The 20,662-nt window shown below is 35.0% G+C and overlaps 3 protein-coding genes across 4 annotated transcripts; 2 read left to right on the plus strand and 1 right to left on the minus strand.

The window, feature by feature from the left end:
* Positions 1-469: 469 nt before the first annotated feature.
* On the minus strand, positions 470-4,370 carry LOC147380598 (autophagy-related protein 8f). Of its 2 annotated transcripts, none has more exons than XM_086431475.1 (6): positions 4,244-4,370; positions 3,220-3,271; positions 3,039-3,094; positions 1,721-1,773; positions 968-1,086; positions 470-819 (listed from the first exon to the last, which is right to left on the minus strand). In XM_086431475.1, the coding sequence occupies exons 2-6, from the start codon at positions 3,254-3,256 to the stop codon at positions 728-730; spliced, it is 357 nt and encodes a 118-aa protein (XP_086287601.1). In that variant the 5' UTR covers positions 3,257-3,271; positions 4,244-4,370; the 3' UTR covers positions 470-727. The 2 variants fall into 2 exon arrangements, with proteins under 2 accessions (XP_086287601.1, XP_086287602.1); XM_086431476.1 differs by having other exon boundaries at positions 4,293-4,317.
* A 5,257-nt stretch (positions 4,371-9,627) lies between these two features.
* On the plus strand, positions 9,628-12,415 carry LOC147380599 (scarecrow-like protein 6). The gene has a single exon (XM_086431486.1). It carries the CDS (start codon positions 10,114-10,116, stop codon positions 12,115-12,117), a length of 2,004 nt encoding a protein of 667 aa, XP_086287612.1. The 5' UTR covers positions 9,628-10,113; the 3' UTR covers positions 12,118-12,415.
* A 7,418-nt stretch (positions 12,416-19,833) lies between these two features.
* LOC147380600 (uncharacterized) lies at positions 19,834-20,250 on the plus strand. The gene has a single exon (XM_086431492.1). It carries the CDS (start codon positions 19,947-19,949, stop codon positions 20,121-20,123), a length of 177 nt encoding a protein of 58 aa, XP_086287618.1. The 5' UTR covers positions 19,834-19,946; the 3' UTR covers positions 20,124-20,250.
* Positions 20,251-20,662: the final 412 nt, after the last annotated feature.

Below are 20,662 nucleotides of genomic sequence, written 5' to 3' on the forward strand. Positions count from 1 at the left end.
GGACTGCAGCTGGATTAAGAGCCCTAGGTGTTTTAAACTCCAACAAATGCGTTCCATGTAGACACCTTACCTCGTATCGCCTCATAGACTGTTTGGGAACAACCTACATATCAAAGCTTCATTCCCTTCCCATAGTGCTTTGTCTTGACAAATAGTACAACGAGTGTTCCGTTAGATGAGCATTTGTCCATCAAAAATATATTGGCTTAATTCTCCTGAATCTGTGAAAACTATGTTTTCCTTTTCAAATACATCCCCTTTGCCTTCTTATCCCAAACACACACACAAAGAAGAAAGGACTAGACATTTTTATAACAGCTCTAATTAAATTATCAGCTGCAATGAGAATTTGAATTCTCTAGAGCAAGATCTCGGATGGATGTGTCTTCTCATTTTTTTTCCCTATCAAGGGAAAGCATTTATGTACCACCTTCAATAATAAATTTCAAATGGAGAACAAAAAGAACCATTGAAGAGCCCATAGATTAAAGGCAAAATGCATTATTCAAGGCATGAAGCAAAAGATTGTAACATGGTACTGAAGCGATGAAGCTATATACATAATGTCTATACAAATTACCACAGCTATGATGTCTTCTTATATGTACTAGTGCACGGTATTGGAATTTTTTACTTTTCTAACACTGACAAGAATGGTGATGAAGATGGTAAACAGAATGATGACAGAAAACGAGATGACAGTGTTGTAATTGGGCTGTGTAAGAATCTAAAACCCAAAGGTGTTCTCCCCACTGTAAGTAACATAGAGGAACCCATCCTCATCCTTCTTCTCATCGTATATCGTAGACATTATTGCTCCTGAAACAACCAAACCCCAAAAAAACAGCCGTGAACAACAGCTTTGTCATCAAAACCGAAACTTGACTTATAAAAGAATAAGAACCACCCCCTGTAATGTTTGAGGCTGTCAAGAAAAGTGAGGACCCTAAATTTCCAAGAAAATTACCTGTAGGTGGGAGCACGCTATCTACAAATATGAAAATTGCTTTTTCTGCACTCAATTTGATTCTCTTACGGATTACGTAGACGAATTGTCCCACAGTCAGGTCAGCAGGAACTAGGTACCTGTAATTTTCATATTCAAGGTCGTAAAAACAATCGGACCATGTCATTTAGGGGAGAACTTGGTCCGGTACAAACTGAGAACCAAATTAAACCGATGGTTTGGGGCTGCAAACAAGTTGCGGTTCAATTCTGGGTTAAGAACCAAACAGAGAACCAAAATCTTATATAATAAATAAATATATATATTAATTTATTAAGAATTATTTAGGAGTTAGGACATAAATTAATGACTTTTTTATGGATATCCTAGTAACGTATTATATGAAATTTCATTTTTATTATTTAATTATTTATTTTTCATTGAAAACATGTCGCTTCCAAGGAAGTTCATAGGATATTGGCAACCCATAGAACCAAACACCAACCTTGGTTTGGTTTGGTTCAGTTCTAATGGAAATTTGGTTCGGTTTTGGTTCTTATTTAGTGGAACAGACCTATATCAGTTCTGTTCCAAGTTGCACCCTAATGTCATGGCCTTGGTACTAAGATTATTGCAGCACACCTTTTTCCAGGTGGGTAAAGGGAAATGGAGTGTCATTTTCCAGTACTAAATAAAACAAATATTCCAATAAATTCTATAACATGAGATGGAGAGGAATTAAAAAATGAAGAGGCAGAGCCATTAATCCCTTACTTTTTCTTATCAATGTTTGGTATGTCACTTCTCTCCGCTCTCTCCACGATTACCTTTAAAACATAAAAGTCAGTCAGTGTTCATATAAGCAAGAAAAGGACTCCAGCAGACCTGAAACCCTTTAGATGCATTGCATGGATAATACGTGACAGCTTAAGCAGAATTTAATGGCAGAAAGAAGTGCAGGTCTTGCTCATGAAAAATATAAAAGGAGTGGTTTCAATCAGACCTATGTACGTAAAAGGAAGAAGCTTCTTTACCCAATATATTCAGTGATAAATTGAAATGAACATCGGTTTTAGAACCTTTTACTCACAAAAAATGTAGGGATTCCTCAGACCATTAAGACATGGCAGATCACTACTGGAACAAATTCTTTGATTGGCTAAACTTGACAGCATATAAGTTTTTTTTTTTTTTTTGTGTGTTGGGGGGGGGAGCTTCTCTTTGCAACTAATCAGTGTCACATTTCAAAACGTTGGGAACAGAAAATCGTACAAAAGCTCAACATAGCAAAATAACTCAAATCAAGTACAGAAGTTGCACATTCACATATATATAATCACTTTCAGATCCTCGGCCTGGATATATGATGCCACATTACCAAAACCTCTTATAGAGTACATTCATGAGTTGGTTCGAAATCCATTTTCTTGAATGATGCATGCAAACTTTTATTAATGAAAGATTTAAGCTCGATTTTCATCACATGTGGAAACGGAGGAAAGGGCCAGTTAGGATGAAAAGTACACCATTCTCTTTTACACTTTCCTGATTGGTAGATACTTACATAAAGTTAGAATTTATTCGTCATAACTCCAGAAATAAAGGTCATTGAGATATGCTCAGTGAACCCAACATAAATTGAACTCCTAAGAGTGGAATCAAATCACAAATATTGAAATGAACTTTTAAGATTTCTCAAATCTCAACCAAACCTATTATGATTAGGAACTTAACCCTTTTTAAGCCTCAGTCTACAAAAGTTCATTAGAGCATTTGGAAAGATCACAATAGAGGAATCTTTGAATGGTAGGAGGAGGATTTGGGTGGCATCATATTGAGTAGAAAAGCTAAGTTCGTTTGGTCAAATCTTTGGAAGGATTTTAGGTGTTCTTTGAGGATTTTGTCCTTAGGTGACGTTTGGTGTTACTAAGGGATCAGCCTCCTTGTGCTTTTTGGAGATCCCCTTAAAATCCTTGCTTTTCTTTCTTTCTTTTCTCGTTTTGATCTCAGATTAAATTCATACCCATCGACAAAAAAAAAAATAAGGATTTTCACATGTAAGAAAAGAATCAAGAGTGAGACCGAATCTCACCGGAATCCTGTCAGGGTATTTCTCCCTAATCCTTGCAGCCTCGGCCCTCCTCTTCTCTGAAGACAAAATATCCAATTGACTAACACAATCAAGAGAAGATCATTGTTGAAGGATTTAAGAAATCAAAAAGACTAAAAGATAGGTATCGGGCATTTGACCCAACTAAAACATCAGTACATACCAAGGTCATGCTCTCGTTTGAAGTAACTTTTAGTCATTTTCACAGGAAACTACTGCAAAAAAATAATAATAATAATAATTCAAATATCTAATGGAAGATTGGACATTTTCAGTGATTAAGAACACGATCAACCAAATAGAAAAATGCAAAAACATAAAATCAAAATAACCCTCAGCCTAATTTTGCACCTTCAAACAAGCACAATCTTCATAAATGAATAACAAGATCAGATTCAAACAGAGCCTTAAACTTTAAAAAACATGCATACAATAAGATCACTTTATAATAATAATAAAAAGGTAAATCATGCGAAGTTCAATAATAAAACCCTAAAATTATAAAGAAACCTCTTTCTAAACATAAAAAACATACCAAAAGGGGGGAAAATTAACTAGCAGAAAATATTCTCTAGAACAATCCACGACCTGAACTAAAGGTTAAATAAGGAAAAAAGTAGCAAATCATGTGAAATTCAATAATTAAACCCTAAAATTCTAAGCAAACCATCTTTCTAAACAAAAAAAAAAAATGCAAACAAGATAAACAAATTGAAACTAACAGTAAATATTTTCAAGAACAATCGACGATCAGAACTCAAAATTAAACAAGAAACAAATATATATATATATAGATAACAAGATAAAGATTATTGATTAAATTCTAAACAACCCATCTTTCTAAACATCAAAATACACAAAATAAGCCAAAAAAATCGAATCCACCAGCAAAGAATTTCAAGAACTATACACGATCAAAACACAAAATACTAAAAAAAAAAAAAAAATACAGAAAGAAAAATCTCTTGATCACAAAAAAACTATATAACTATCGATTAATTAAACAAACCCTAACTTTTTCCGGAGAAGAATCGAAGCAGACTGAACTACCAGTAATGATTTTCAAGAACTACACACGATCAAAACTCAAATTACTAAAACTACCAAAAAAAATACAGAAAGAAACAGCCCTTGATCACAAAAAAAAAAAAGCTATTTAACCATCGAGTAATTGATCAAATCCTAACCTTGTTTTCGGAAGAATTGAAGCTAAATTGAACAAAAAAAAAACAGCACCTTTTGATGCTTTTATAGTTTTATTATTATTAGCTTTTGAGTTCTCGCTTTGGCCGTCTCTTATAACTACAAAGTCTTATCTCTGTTTACGTTTCTCAACCAGCCTAGTCATTTTTTCCTTTTTCTGACGGATTTACCCTTCATAAAGTAGGTTTTATCTATATGTTTTATAAGGTGATACTTTCAAAATCATTTTATTATTATGGACCATGAGATTTATATAATGGGCTTATAAGTAATAAATAAATTTCGATATCCATATTAAATTTGTGTTGGCAGCTTCTCTAAGAATTTGGTCACATATTTGTTAATTAATTTGTAGTTTTTACCTGCTTTTTTTCTTGGAGAAAAAGTTTGGAAAATAATTTTTTATTTTTATTTTTTTAAAGATTCTATTAGTTGAAGGTGTTGACTAGCCATTGAATGGATTGATGATTTTGTGATCTAGGTTTTTATTTGGGATGATGGACACCATGGGTTAACTATACAGCATATTTATAATTGTATTAATTATTAATTTTGACTTTTATAAATTTGACGATAGTGAGAAGATTACCAAAATAATTGACTACTGAGCCATATGAGGTAGAAACTCTCGAGTATGATTCTAAGGAAAGGAATTGACCCTCTATTCTGATTGAGGAGAACATGTCATTCACATGTCACGCCTGGAGAGTAGAGGGGGAGTTAGAAAATTCTGACTCGTTCTGAAATTGTAGAGACTTGATCTGATCAAGTTGCTTTTATTATTATTATGAGGGCATACCATACTCTACAAGTCTAATAAAGAGAAATTCCATTGAATTTCCTTTCTAAATGAAGGGAAAGTTCTAAGAGAATTATTGATTTTGACCAAAATGACTCTAATTATGATAGATTAAAAAAATTTATGATGAGGGAAATTTTGAAATCCAAATTTTTGTGTCTAACCACTTCTACTTGGCCTTATTTCATTATAATAGTAAAGATAAGGAGCGGATTCAATGGGAATAGAAGAGGCTAACCTAGGGCATGGATTCCATTGATTTTCAATTGTCGTCCCATGTGGATTAGTAGTGAATTTCTTTCTCATTGTCCCACACAGCCATAGTAATAAACAACGTACCCGACAATGTGAAAAACAATGATGCCCTTAGTTCATCAAAATTAGTAATAGCATTGACGTGAACCAAGAGTTAGTGACAGGTGGCAATGGTCGGTAGACTAGTACTCCTCCAAAACCTAACATGCCATTGACATATTTTTCAAGATTAACCTCACATTTATGTGTTTTTTTACATCAAAATGATTGACATTTATCAAGGAATTCATGGTCCTGTCCAACCACCAATTTCCCAAGTACCTGGTTGTGGGTCTTATCTACCATGCGGTAATAAGTTGAATAAGATGATTTTAAGTTTAGAGTTGGGATCCAGAACAGTGTCCCGTTCTTAAGGTATAGGAATGATGTTTACATGACATATGCTATAGGAGTTTTAGATGCATTGGACTCCTAACCAAGCCATTTTTATTTATGGCACTCTACCCAATGTGTTTGATCTCCGTTAAACACATGCCATGCAGACACGGTATTTTCCTAAAGGAATGGGATACTGTTCTAAATTGCAACTCTTAAGCTTAATTAACATATTATAACAAGAGAAGTCGAGTAGAAATGATTTGAATTTAACATAATCAAGATCATTTTTGTAAAAAAATATTGCTTAGTCTTCAAAATTACAAAAAAAATCTTGTTGGAGTAACCTCAAGATTGACCTCATTTTGCACTTCGCTGAAAATGGCGGTGCACACAGAACCATAGATGTTTTTCACTCATATCTTGATGAAAAACATCTATGATTTTGTACACACTCATGTTAGCAAAGTGTTAATTAAGGTGAATCTTAAGATTGTTTCAGCATTATTCTTATAAAAATATCCTAATTTTACTATGTAATCTTAAAATTCCTTTAGTCAATATCTTACCATAGAAGGTTGAGTAGAAATGGTTTGACACCAAAATTTAACGTAGAGTCGTGCTGGAGTAACTTTGAAATTTACATCGATTCATATTTTGCTGATATGGAGGTGTGCACAGAATCATAGATGATTTTCACTTGTATCTTGAGGATTTGTCTATGGTTTCGTATACACATCCACGTCAACAAAGTATAAATCTATGTGAATTTTAAAGTCACTCCAGTATTATTCTTTAACATAATTAGGGTCATTTTCGTTAAAAAAAAAAAAAAAAAAAAAAAAAAAAATTGCAACCAAACATTGTTTAGTTTTCAAAATTACAAAATGTCATTTTTTAAATAAATAATCTTTAAAATTTAATCAATATTTTAAATTACAAATAAACCCTTTTTGATACGTGTGTGTTTTCACATGGCACCTTCTAGTTGAAATTTATAAATAATGTGTTTCTTAATCTTATCCTAGCTCTAATATAAATAAAAAAATGAATCTTAATGTGGGTTTTTTTTTTTTTTCTTTTTCAATACCCCCTTTTTGTAAAGAAAATTTTCTTGCGTTTAATATTGTGTTGGAGTGGAACTGTGGTTAGAACCATAAATACTTTTTTTCTGGAAATACAAGTGAAAGCAACTATGGTTTTGAACATAACTCCACATTAGCTCAGTGTCAAATGCAGTGTCCCATTCACTTTAGCATTGTTCTTTTGTAAGTGCACCCTTACCTAGACAAAAATTTTAAAGTCCCCAAAATTCTTGATTTTTCACCTTAGAAAGGGTATGAAAAAATTGTACAAGTTATAACTACTACTAGACTATCCTCAATCTTTCACCCTAGAAAGGGTATGAGGAAATTCTCGTCTACCACTATCGACATTGGACTTGGGATAATTTAAATCACAGAATTTTACATTTTTATTCATTTTCGACAAATGCCACAAGTGGCAAGCGGTCAATCTATAATAGGGTACGCCAGGCCATCAAATCCCCATCTTTTTTTTTTGATAATCGAGTATCCGTGTAGACAAAGGATTGGGCCCGTATTTGGGCTTTGCCCAATCCATAGACCATGGTCTTGTTCAAGGACTAATCCCTGGGTATATGCAATGCCTGCACATTACACGCACTAGGTAAGTAAGGGTGCACCCTCACGGGTGGCCCCTGACGAATTAATGCTCATACTGGATATCGAACTCAGGAGTTACGGTCATTAATTGCTTATTGCTCCGAAATTGCCATTGAACTAACCCCTCGGAGTTTCAAACCCCCATCTCTTCCTCTAACAAACCGGTATTAACTCGTTAACTTTAAACATCTTTTCACTTATGGTCATTTTTTGGCTTCCAGGAGAAATGAGAAGTACTTCTTAGATATTTTTCAGGCAATGATTTAAATTCGAAAAGCACTACTCTAGGCTAAAAGCATTTCTAAACACAAATCTAAACAAGTACTTAGAAAACCAAAATTTGGGCCTCGTCTGAGAGTAGGCTTAGTTCATCTCAAGCAACATGTGATGGCTGAAGACATCGCTTCTTTTTTATGTGAAGTGCTAAGTGATCCAAGACAACCCTCTTTGCCCCCCCCCCCCCCCCCCTTGCCTTATTTCTTTCCCACGTTTTTTAGTCCTTTTTGGTTTCTTCTCCTCACAACTATGTTGTTTCTTTCACCAGTTTTTAAGTTACTTTCATTTCTTCTACTCATCAACCCTATTGTTTTTTGGTTTCTAGGACAAGAACTCTCCCACGTAACATGATAAAAATTTGTTGGATTGTTTTATTAGGTCAATCACAATAAGATCCATTAATTTCTTATTAAAACACATGGAAGTATGGAACTTTTTTTTTTGGGGGGGGGGGGGGGGGGGGGGATGAGGCATAAATTTGAGTGACTGTCTATTGAGTCAACTCAATTGTCCAAAATTTTAAAACTCAAAAACTTGACCAGACTCTACTGTCTATCAAGTTGAGTCAAGTAAAAAAAAACTTATGATTCGAATTGGATTAGTCAAATTTAAAATAACTAAAATATTTATTTTTGTTCTTCACAAAAGTATTACATATAGTCAAGTTATTCAATTGAGTTTTTGACCCGACTCAGTGCATTTTTGACTTGACTCGACTGAATTGTTGAGTTGACTTGGTGGTTTTCCAAATTGACTCAACAAGTTGGTTCCATTGAGTTTTGGGGTTACGACTGCTCGAAGTTGCCACAAATGCATCGATCACATCCTTGTAGAGTTTTGGAGAGGACTATTTGTTCCAAATTATGTATTATTACTTCTTTTTTTCATTTTGGTGCCATGAAGTTTTCTTTCAAGATTTAGATGGGTTAGATCTTGATATTGGGATGATCATCTATGGTCCATATTTTAGATCATATTACAACGATCCAAAATGGTAAGGACTTGCAAGGAATTGTTCACCCATTTTCGTGTTATTTAATGGAGTCGTGCTGGGGTGACACAAGATTTACTGTGATTCTCACAATTCTGACGTGAACATGCATACATAACTGTAGATGATTTTTACTTGTATCACGAGGAAAAATATCTATGGTTATGTACACATCCCATGTCAGACTTGTGAGAATCATAGTAAATACTTTTTGTCATTACAACATTTTCTTATTTAATGTCCTTGTGGCTCTTGAACCAAGTCTTCACATCAATAGTTCAAATCATTCTAAGCTAAGAGCGTCTTTGGATTATTCCAACTCTCCAAGGAATCCGAACATACCCAATGTTGAATCGGGCTACTTTTCTCATACACCAGTTATTATCTTGAACCAAGATCGAACTTTGCATGAGATTTTTAGTTGAATCGCTTATAACTTGTTGTATTTTACACATCCATGCGATTGAGTCCTTGGGACACTAGCACGAGATTGCTCACACACTGATATCATCGACCCTTTGGAATCGTGCAAGTGTGAAGAGTGAGTAAAAATTTTAAGATTAAACAAAACATGTGTGAGAATTCCCATCAGTGTGTGATCTCCTTGGAGTCTTTGGGGGGTAGGCTTATTTGAAGCTCAAGGGCAGCATGAACATGGCGGGACGAGGAGTTAGGTTTGTGTCATGCAACATATATAAATAAATGTTGGTGTGACAGCAACGACGAGGATCAATGCTGTTGATATTTCTCGAGAGTTAAAAAGCGCATCTTTAGGACTATCGAACGGTAGAGACTTCAATTGATTGTTTTCCTTAGAAAGTTGTAGAAACGAAACTCAAAAAGAAAAAATAAATTAAATTAGGGTGAGTGCAGTCCTACGTGGGTGCGAGTGTGACAGAAGCTTGGCAGAGAGGGTTTACTACATCAAAAACAAACCACACATAATTTTAAAATAACTAAATAAATAAATAAATAAAAATCTAGAGAGAGAGAGAGAGAGATGAGAGGGACGGGAAGGGGGCATTTTCGTTACCTTTTTTACGTTGCACGCATCCTACAATCAAAACGCAGGAGAGAAGGAAGGAAGAACCAAAGTAGAAGAGAACAACACCTGCTTATTGAGAGAAACAGAGACAGAGAGAGCAGAAATTAGAGTTATTGAGAGAGAGAGAGGATGAAGAAGGGCTGTAGTTGGAGTTGCAGGTTTCTGGTGAAATGGGTTTCTTGAGATATACAAGTGGTGCTGATGAGCTCAAAAGGTCTACAAAAATCTGGTTAGATTTTTCATTATCATCTAACTAAGACCCATTTTTTTCAAAAATCTCTCTTTGAAAAAATTGAAACTTCTCTCTCTGACTCTGATTGAGTCTGAAAAAACCCATTTTTTTAGATACCATTCTAACAATCAAACTCTCTTCTTAAGTTCAAGTTCTTTGCTTTGCTTTAAGAAATTTCGGTTTTCTTGAGGTTTAGATGTGGGGGTTGCCCTTTAATTTGCAGGGGCAAGGGTTGCTAGAAATTTTACCAGAGATTTCTTCTTCAAAATCATCATCACTTGGCGAATTTGAGAACTTGAAGGATATTAACTGCTTGGGTACAGAACCCACTTCTGTTCTGGATACAAGAAGAAGTTCTAACTCTCACACATCCTCCTCAAACCTCTCTTATTCCTTGGGAGACAAAGCTGTTGTGGTGGCTCCTCACAAGGAAGAATGGGTTTCAGAGATTCAATCGATTCGAACCGATGCAGAGATTATTAGTGGAGCAGAAAAATGTGGGTTTGGCATGGAAGAGTGGGACAGTATGTTATCAGAAACAGAAGCTTCACCCACCCAAGAACAATCTCTTTTTCAATGGATTATGGGAGATTTAGAGGATCCCTCTTTGGGTTTGAAGCAATTTTTGCAAGAAGTCGGTCCTTCGGAGTTCGATTCGAACTTTGGAACATTGGATGGTGGAGGAGGTTCTTTGGTTGCCACCACTATGAATTTGAGTAACATTTCTCCAAATGACAACAATGGAAGGTTTGGTTCAATTTCAAACTCATCTTCGCTCCCTAATTACAGTAACCCTCAAGAACCCATTTTCTCTCCTTATCATCCTAACAATCTCTCTCTCCCAATTTCTTTACCTCCCAATGTATTTTATCAGCAACAACAGAAGCAGGAAGAAAAGCCTCAGATACCCAATTCTCAGCTTCAAAACCAAGGTTTCTTTGTGCCCTTATCCTACACCCAACAAGATCAGATCCAAAAAATGCCGATTACCGATCCGGGTCAAGATATTTTTCAAAGAAGACAACAGGGTTTGTTCCCTCATCAGCTGCAATTCCCTCCAACAATGATGACAAGGCCAAAGCTTGGCGAAGAAGTGGTCTATCAGTGGAATCAACAACAAGCTTTGGTTGAGCAGCTCTTCAAGGCTGCAGAGTTGGTCGAGAATGGGAATTCGGTTCATGCTCAAGGGATATTGGCACGGCTCAATCACCAGCTCTCCCCTGTTGGAAAGCCCCTTCAAAGGGCTGCTTTCTACTTCAAGGAGGCCCTACAACTGCTCCTCATTACCAACAATAACACAAGAAATTCTCCTCCTCGAAGAACTTGTGCCCCCATTGATGTTATTCAGAAGATCAATGCCTACAAGGCCTTCTCCGAGGTATCTCCCATTATGCAGTTCACGAATTTTACATGCAACCAGGCCTTACTTGAAGCACTAGAAAATTATAATTGTATACACATTTTAGATTTCGATATTGGGTTTGGTGGGCAATGGGCTTCCTTCATGCAAGAGATCTCAATTAGGATTTGTGGTATTTCATTGCTTAAGATCACCGCCTTCGTCTCTCAATCGTCACACAACCCACTCGAACTTTCACTCACCCGGGAGAACCTATTTCAGTTTGCCAATGAACTTAGGATCCCACTTGAAATCAATATGGTGAGCTTTGATTCGTTGCACAGCCTCCACGTGTCTGAAAGTGAGGCAGTCGCTGTGAACTTCCCTGTTGGGTTATCTTTGAACTACCCGACTTCTGCCCCATTGTTACTCCGGCTTGTGAAGCAGCTTTCTCCAAAGATTGTAGTTTCTGTGGACCAAGGATGCGACCGCAGTGACCTACCCTTCGCATATCATTTCCTACACGCCCTTCAGTCATATTCGATCTTGCTGGACTCACTTAATGTTGTAAATGTGAAATCTGAAACTATGAATAAGATTGAGAAGTTCTTTCTTCAGCCAAGGATTGAGAGTAATGTATTGGGACGTCACCACTCTTCAGAAAAGATACCTCCTTGGAGGACTCTCTTCGCATCAGTGGGGTTCTCCCCTTTTGCCTTCAGTAACATTACGGAGACTCAAGCTGAGTGCCTAGTAAAGAGGCTTCAATTGAGAGGATTCCATGTGGAGAAGAGGCAGGTCTCACTCGTGCTCAGCTGGCAGCGGCGGGAGCTTACCTCGGTATCGGCTTGGAGGTGCTGAGAAGCAGTTCTCTCTCCTCATTTCTATGTTGTATTAAGGAAACTGTTTCTGAGTAAATTATACGTTTGAGAAGATGGAAGATATAGGATAGTCTATTTTCTTTCTTTATTTTGGACATGGGTATCACTCCTATGGTGTTTTAATGATGTGATGGGTGGTGACACTCGCATCTGATTAAGGTGGTGGAGGGTTTTCATCCACAAAGACGGGTAAAAATTGGAAATTAAAAATGAAGAATTTTAATTCCCAAAAGTTTAGTTTATTATTGTGGTGAAGCTGTGGATAATTCTTTTGGACACATGTTTGATTTAATCATGAGTTTTAGTGACCCAACTTTGTGTTGAACTCATGTTTTGTTTTACTTATCAATTCTTTTGTTAACACAAGTCGCTTACTCATTGTGCATTTTATTGCTTTGTTATACATGATTTAGGGAAATCGTTTCCAAGTAAAACATACATGTGAGAAATTGGATGTGGATATTGCTCATGTGGTGTATAAATGCTATGGAGAGAAGTGATACCAGCAGTGATTTTGTTGTACATGGAGAAAAGAAGAAATAATCCCCGAAAATTTAGTTTTTTGTTTTGTTTTTTTTCTCTTGTAAGCTTGTTGAGTTGCCACCTTTCTTTTCTTTCTAATAAAATCGTTTGTCTATCATAAAAAGAAATTTAGTTTCTTTTTATGGGTGATGCTGTGGATAATTCTCTTGCTTACATGCTTGATTTGATTCATGTACATTGAAGCATGTTATTGCTAATTCCTCTGTTAATATGGGTACTTACACCCTACCTATAATTTCTAGAGAAACATAAGGAAATGTGGATAGGTTTTGTGCCCCTTAGACATACATATCAGTCCATGATTTGTAAATTTTGCCTTTCCAGGAATGTTGAATGTTACATCCTACTTGTAATTTACCCCTAAAAGTGCTCTGTTATCATGTAATGGGAATTGCTTCATCATAATTTTAACCTGTTTTCCCTATAGAAGAGGCATTAGAATTGTAACTCAGACCCTAGTAGGACTCACTTTCCTATGTTTAGATAGTACTTCTGTGTACAAATTAACGCAAACCATATGTAGATCTGGATAAGTGAAATGGGTAATCTCGAAGGTAGTTTAATGAAACTGAACTTGTCTTGCCTCTCTTTGATCGGCTCAGCAACTACTATATAATTTGGAAGTGATGTCATAATCTTCCATCTTCTTCGGTTTTGCTATGAATGGATCCTTCTTGGTGTAAGAATTTTGATTTTGGCTCTTACGAATAAATGTTTGTTTGCTTCAGTAGATGGTATATGTGGAGTTTGTCCATGCTAATGTTTTTCTTGGATCATTAAATGGCCATTGTAATATCTTCATGATCATGATTTTGAGCTTGAGCTTTAAATAAATTTCAAGGTTAGTGTTTCATATCTCTTTGCCTACTGGTCGTTCTGTTGAACATCACGCCTTCATGAATTCTGTTTATGGATGTTTGATTGCTGTGGTAACTCTAATAGTTTGATAGCATCATAAGAGCTGCTTTGAACTTTAGCTTCAATGGAATTATTGGGATTTGGAAAATCACCCTATTCAAAAGTACTTTTTTGGGCATTTAGAGTATCTAGTTGTATCATCATCATCAAAGCCATATCCCAAGGATTTGGGGTTGGATAAAAGAATTGTGTTCCTCCGTTCCACTTTGCCCAGAGGCACGTCTCCTGTTATTGAAAGTATGTTCATATTTAACTTAACCATCACAATCTAGATTCTTTTGGGTCTCTCTCTCGCCTTCAACTTGAATATTTCTTTTAATTGAGTTTGGAATCGGTCTTCGTTGAATGTGTCCAAAATATCTCAGTGGAATTTCTCTTAGTATATTTTCTATAAGAACTACTCATACATTTTTTTTAAATGCATTCATTTTTAATTTTATGTTTTCTAGTCTTTCCATTCATCCATCTCAATGTTCTTGACTCTTATCACTTAATTCATTTATATGATGGTTCTTAACAACTACTTGTCTCCATAAAGCATAGTTGATTTTATGGCCATCTTGTAGATTTATTTATTTAATTATATATTTTCAAAATAAAAATAAAAAATGGTTATACTTGTTGTTCAACAATTTGCTTTAGAACAATCTCTTCAATCAAGACTCTGTGGGATGAAAATCTAATACCAAGTTTTAATATGGCTTCTTAACTAAGGTGTGTCGCCTACCTACCTTGTCGAACAATCACAATCATTTGATAAGGCTGCATTATTTATGTATTTATGAATTGTATTAATGTATTTAATTATACATTATTATATGGTGGAGACTTTAGCTTATATTTCATATATTTATGCTAACTGTCCTTGTACATTGAACTTTGTTATTATTTTAGATTGTTTTAGTACTTCTCTTAATCAAAATCACATGGCTTAGACTTACCCCTTTTCTTTTCTTTTCTTTTAACACACAAACTTGTAGAGAGAGAGACCATGTTGCAGGTGATAATGAAAGTTTGTTTCATATATAAATGGTATAAATGGGTAATTTAGGAAATATAAAATTGCATGAGAACATGCTATATATGTACAAAAGCCATGATCACCAACATTTAATTTTGTTATTTAATTATCTTGTCTTTTGGAAGTTTTGTTTGTGTTTTTCGAATTTTGATTCAAACATTCATGGTAGAAGTGTGTTTAAAAAAAATTCTTATGAATTTGTTGTCGGGTTGAATCTCTTAAACTATAATTAGAGCTGTGATATTATCACACCATTATGTGATGAAAAACATCATACGTGATTTTATTATATAAATGATCCACATTTCTACGTTATTTGGATATATGCAGCATGTTAATGTGTATCTAATAAAATACAATTATAGATCCCACTCCGACTACAATTATGAGGGAAAACCGATCATAATTTTGAAGTGAGGTCTACACTACTTCATCCCATTTCTTTTAACTCCCTTCAATTTTATTGTCTTTCATCTCTTCTCTTATTTTCAATAATATCCCTTTAATTTTACTTTTTATTTTTATCCCATCTTTCAAATTTTATTATTTTTCTCTATTACCCTTAACCCCAAAGAGGATGCCCGTGCTTATGACAAACTCTGTATATATATATATATATATATATTTGTTAAACTCATATATTCGCACCCAATCCTAATCGTCTAAATGCAAAATCCAACTACGAGGAGAACATGTGTACGTTGAGAATACACCAAGGATGTAAGATAAATTTCGATCGTTAGATTTCGTATTTATTTGGTTGGAATTAAAATATCAGATTAGGTCCGATTTAATCCATTGACAGCCCTAGTAAGGAGTTTATTAATTGATTAAAATAAAAGTTGTGATGGTGATTGGTGACTGTGATATCTTTTATAGTCAGCCGCCTATCCACCCACTTGAATGGTTTTATGAAGGTGGATTTGAACTTTTGGGAGTGTATAGGCAGGGGGACCGCTCGTATGGATTGGTGTCACAGTGGTCCTAAGAACTCCTGTCCATCCAATCCATGGCTCACCATACGTCATACCTTAAAAGCATTACATGATCCTTCTCTCTGACCAATCATCAATGTGGTTGTCATCATTGTCTTACCCAACTTAGGAAACCCACACTTTTTTTTTTTTTACACCTTTAGATCTGTTGGTGAGTATTGCTTCTTTTTTTCTTTTTCTTGTTTTTTGTCCTCATTAGATTGCCTTATCGCAACATTTTACTATTAAGAAATCTTATTTCAGGATTCAACTTTATCTTTAGCTGTTTATCCAAAGAAAAAGATAAGGATTTTGACAAGAAGATGATGAAATGGCTTATATCTCTCTCTCTCTCTCTCACCCACAAAGATGGATATTTTGGTGGAACTCTCTTTGGAGATAGAGTTTGAATGTAGAGCAAAATCTTGTTATGCAATTCAACTCCAGTGATTGCTTGGAGGAGAGTTCCTTGCTCATAATGTAAACAATTTGGCTGTCACTTGGAGTAAACAAAACTTGTAATTCACCCATTTTAATCTTTTTCTTTAACATAATGAACATCTACTTGTAAGTTTTAACATGAAAAGTAAAGTCGGGTTCGACATTAAATAAGTGTCACCAAGATTGTCAAACAAAAGCTTAGAACAATTCAATGATTTGAAGCCAATAAGATCGGCCAGTCACTTCATTTCTGCATTTGTGGTGGATAATTTATACAGTATAGTACTATTGAATATCTCATTTGATGAAGAAAGAGGTCGTTTTTAGTTTTGTGGGCTTGCATCCGAGGAAGTACCGGAAGGAGATATTGTTGCTAAGTCCTGCTTTGAAGCGTCGAGGCCCCTTCAAAATTTTGTAGGAACCTGACATGACATATTGCTTTCTTGTTTTTATTTCACAATCTTTTTTTTTTTTTTAATATATTTGTGATACCTCCTTAGAGGCACAATGTGTCATCTAAGGGAGAGAGTTCTACCAAAATTCTGAAGTAAGATGGGCGCTTCAAAGATTTTTCCAATTATTGTCAGGTATGATTATACCAACAACATTTAATAAGAGAATGATAGTAAAGCCCACCTGTCGTAGCACAAACGTAGAGGAATCTACGTGACTATATTGAAATCCCATGGAAATCAAAGCTCAAACTTTGCAACTAGGTCTCATGGACCAGTCAATGTGGTACTTCCTTGACGTGGAAAGGACTATGGAGACCAAAGAGTTGAAGTGAAGCCATTACATGGCAAAGTGGAATGGTAAGGAGGAATGCAATTAGTCTCACATCGGACAAGAGAACGTTCAAATCTTTATCTATAAAGATAAACTATACCCTACATAGTACAACGCATTTAAGTCGTACTGACTTCGGCCCAAAACGAATAATATTATACTATTGTGAGCTTGGGGCATTACACTAGGCACATGAGACTTATTTAAAGTCATAAATAGTCTTATGAGCTTGGATACACGGTGATAGCCTTACAAGCTTGCATAATATGATTAGGCATAATAAGATCAACATATTTCGATATTTGATAGATATAGACCTCTTTGACAAGATTCCCATGTAAAAATGGGTTTCTGACATTGGAAATGCCCTGTAATATATGTAACAAGACAAACTGTTTGAGGTTTTCTAAGTCTCTTTGTAATCTTTGATGAGCTATTGAGGATATTATTTAGCCAACAATCGGGTCTCGTATCATTCAAGAACACCAACAGAAGGGGTTGTTTTCTTCTATAAACTCAATTATAGCCCATCATATTTCGACGAGAAAGAGGGGATACTAGTGTCCCCATTCCTTGTCATGGTTTTAAATCCCATCCAAGATTGAGATGACTCATCTAAGACCAAGATGACTCGTCAGATACATCTCGGTATTGTCCACCAACGAGACGGATAGACGAGTCAAACGCATCGGACGAGATTTAAAATCGTGATTCATTTTTCTCATTGTTGAACTAAAGAGTCAAATCTATCGAAAAACTCATCCAAGACGACTCGATATTATTCATGGACGAGACGAGATGTCAAAACGAGGTTTAAAACTATGTTCCTTGTTTGAGGGGATAGTTAAACTTGTCCATCATGGAGGCCTACAATTTTTCGTTCTGCAAACAAGGAAATATTTACATATATGGTCTCACTTGGAATGTAAGACTTGAGTAATAAAAATTAATACATTAATATTGTTTCAAAAATTATAAAACAATTATAGGATTAGTCAAGATTAGTTTAAAAGAATTAATCAAAAATGCATAATAGCAAGATACAAACGAACTGTTCACCATTGACATAAATTGCAAATTGATGGATATGGAACTCATAGTAAAATTAGGAATTTCTCTTTTACTTAAATAAAATAGATACATGCTTTATAATTGATGGGTTGAAGAAGTTCCATAGCACATACAAAATTTACAATATATAATGCCACAAAAATAAAATTAAACAAGAAAATGATAGAAAAGGTTTCTTGGGGAGTGAAGACATCAATGCATGTGTCGGATACGTTGTCCTTAAGGTGTTAATCACCTCCACTTGGTCATAGCTCATCATTCCATAAGTTTGTGGCAATACATCTCTTAAGATCCAATATTTACATCCCTTTAAAGATAGGTACAATCTCTCATCAAGATGATAAACTCGACCACAAACAACGTGCTGAAATCTTAAGGACACTTGTTTGCTATTTGTTGTAGAAAGATAATATGAACCCACCTAAAATACCTAGGTGTTATTAAAGCAGTAAAGTTAAGCTCATGTCTCTTTGGGGTTTTTTTTTTTTTTTGTGATAATCGGGGGTGTCCGGACTTACATCCAACTAGGGGGACCGGGTGAGTTAGGGCCAGAACCAAGGCATACCCCCCCTAAGCATGTGCAAAGCTTACACATCACACACACCAAGTAAGTGAGGGAATACCCTCACAGGTGGCCCCAAGGAAATATTGCTCTTACTGTGTATTGAACACACAACCTATAAACTCTCACCGCTTATTGGATTTGAAATTGCCATTGAGCCATCCCCTCGGGGTTATATCTCTTTGGGGTTGGAAAACACTGTGAGATTTAATCCATTCTAAATCTTATATCTACATAATTATTAGTCATTAATTTTCCAAGATCAAGAATCATGTATATATCTCAAGAAACTTATTCATGTTCCTAGAGATTAAAAGTTATGGATACTTACCTTTTGCCATAAGTTAAATTGATGTATCAATATGTTGGAGGTGTGCCTGTCGTGTTTGTGATTCGATGTGCATAAATCCTCAAATTGTGTGAACCTTTTTCCATGTCCTCTAATTCCCAGACTCACCTTCTTTTCCTTCTTTATATGGTTCAACCTAGGGCTTTAGTGATTGATGGAAATCACCAGAAGTTCAAAATCCCATTTCTCTTAGTCGTTATTCACGTTCTTCAATTATGGGGTGCCAATCCACTTAAATAGATAAGAATAGAAGGCCCAAAGATTCTCTTTTAATAGGATTCCTATTCATTAAAGTTTCCTACTAAGACATGAAGAATTATTTCTATTTCTAATATATATTGGGATATATCCTTAATTTGATACCAAATAATACAAACCCAAACCAATATATATATATGATCCCGTTCGGCACCTTACACTTTACCCTACGTGTTTTGTCCTACATGGGTTAGAAGTTTTGGAATAGGCTGATTTTTGGTGAGGATGATCTCTATGGTGAGGATATCATCCTCACCAAAAATCAGTCCATTCCAAAACTTCTAACCCCATTAAAAATGATTTACAAAAAATGGACGGTCCACAAATTTTCAACTTGTAAACATGGGGATAGAAATTTCGGAATTGGCTGATTTTTTGTGAGGAGAATCTTCTAACTATAAAGATCATCCTCACCAAAAATCAACTTATTCCAAAACTTCTAACTCATGTAAGACAAAACACATAGGGTAAAGTGTAGGGTGCCGACATTTCCCCATATATATAAGCCCATATCTTTTTGAGTCGTAACTGGTCTACCAGTTCAACCAATGATGTGATCCAAAATTGAATCTTTGATGGCTTTGGGGCTTCCTAATTATCAAATGACAATTTCATCAGCTAAATCTTAAATAAAAATCTAATATATCCTTTTAATATTATAATTAATTTATTATAAGATGCAAGATAGACAACTTGAGTCTTGGAGAAGGGGTTAAATGTTCTTAGTTCTTACCATCCTCTCAAAAGTCAAACAACTTAACTGTCACGTAACCTAACCTCAATCTCATACTTGTTTAAATCCCTCTCTTTTGGAGTTTAGATTGAATTCGAAGATCAAACAATCTTTTTTTCTCTACAAATTAAGGGAGGAATTTCTAGGAAATTAATGGGGATAATAAGGAGTAGTTTCTCATTCATGATGGGTACAGCATGTGGAGTATACATAGCTCAGAACTACAACGTCCCCAATATCAAGAAGCTGGTGGACACAGGATTATTGATGGTGAAACTCAATGAAGAGCGATATCGAAAGCCGAAGAAGAAGACGGACGAAGAAGATTAGTTGCAGATATATATAGATGGTGTTCAAAGGGTCTGTATTTGGGAAATGGGTGAATATTTGTTGAGGTTCAGATTTTGTTGGATTTGCAATCAGTTTTTAAATGGGATTAAAATGTTTTTTTTTGTTAGTTCACAACTTGAATAATAATTTAAAGTGATTATTCTAATGATCTTTGTGGATGTACAAGTGTCTTCTAATATTCTAATTGAATTAACAGAGGCAATCTTTTCCAAATTGATTCAAATCGATTGTATTCGGCATAAATTCACTTAGATAGAACCATAAAAAGTTTTATATTGTATCAAATAATATACATTAAAATTCTTAAAATTATTTAAATATATCAAAAATTTATCTTAGCCAAGACTGAGTTTCTCGAAAAATTAACCTTTTTTTTTTGTCTCCCCTTCCTCAATCCTCTCCCCCCTCGCTTTTTCTCTTTTAGGATTTTTTATAGTCATGATAAACTAATGCCATTGACACGACAATGCACAAAACCATAGATCTTTTTCTTCGAGATACACAAGGAAAAGATCTAT

This window comes from Akebia trifoliata, unplaced genomic scaffold (assembly GCF_017979445.1).
Source record: "Akebia trifoliata isolate Shusen 1 unplaced genomic scaffold, ASM1797944v1 Contig01285_ERROPOS320191, whole genome shotgun sequence".
In the NCBI taxonomy this organism is placed as follows: Eukaryota; Viridiplantae; Streptophyta; class Magnoliopsida; order Ranunculales; family Lardizabalaceae; genus Akebia; species Akebia trifoliata.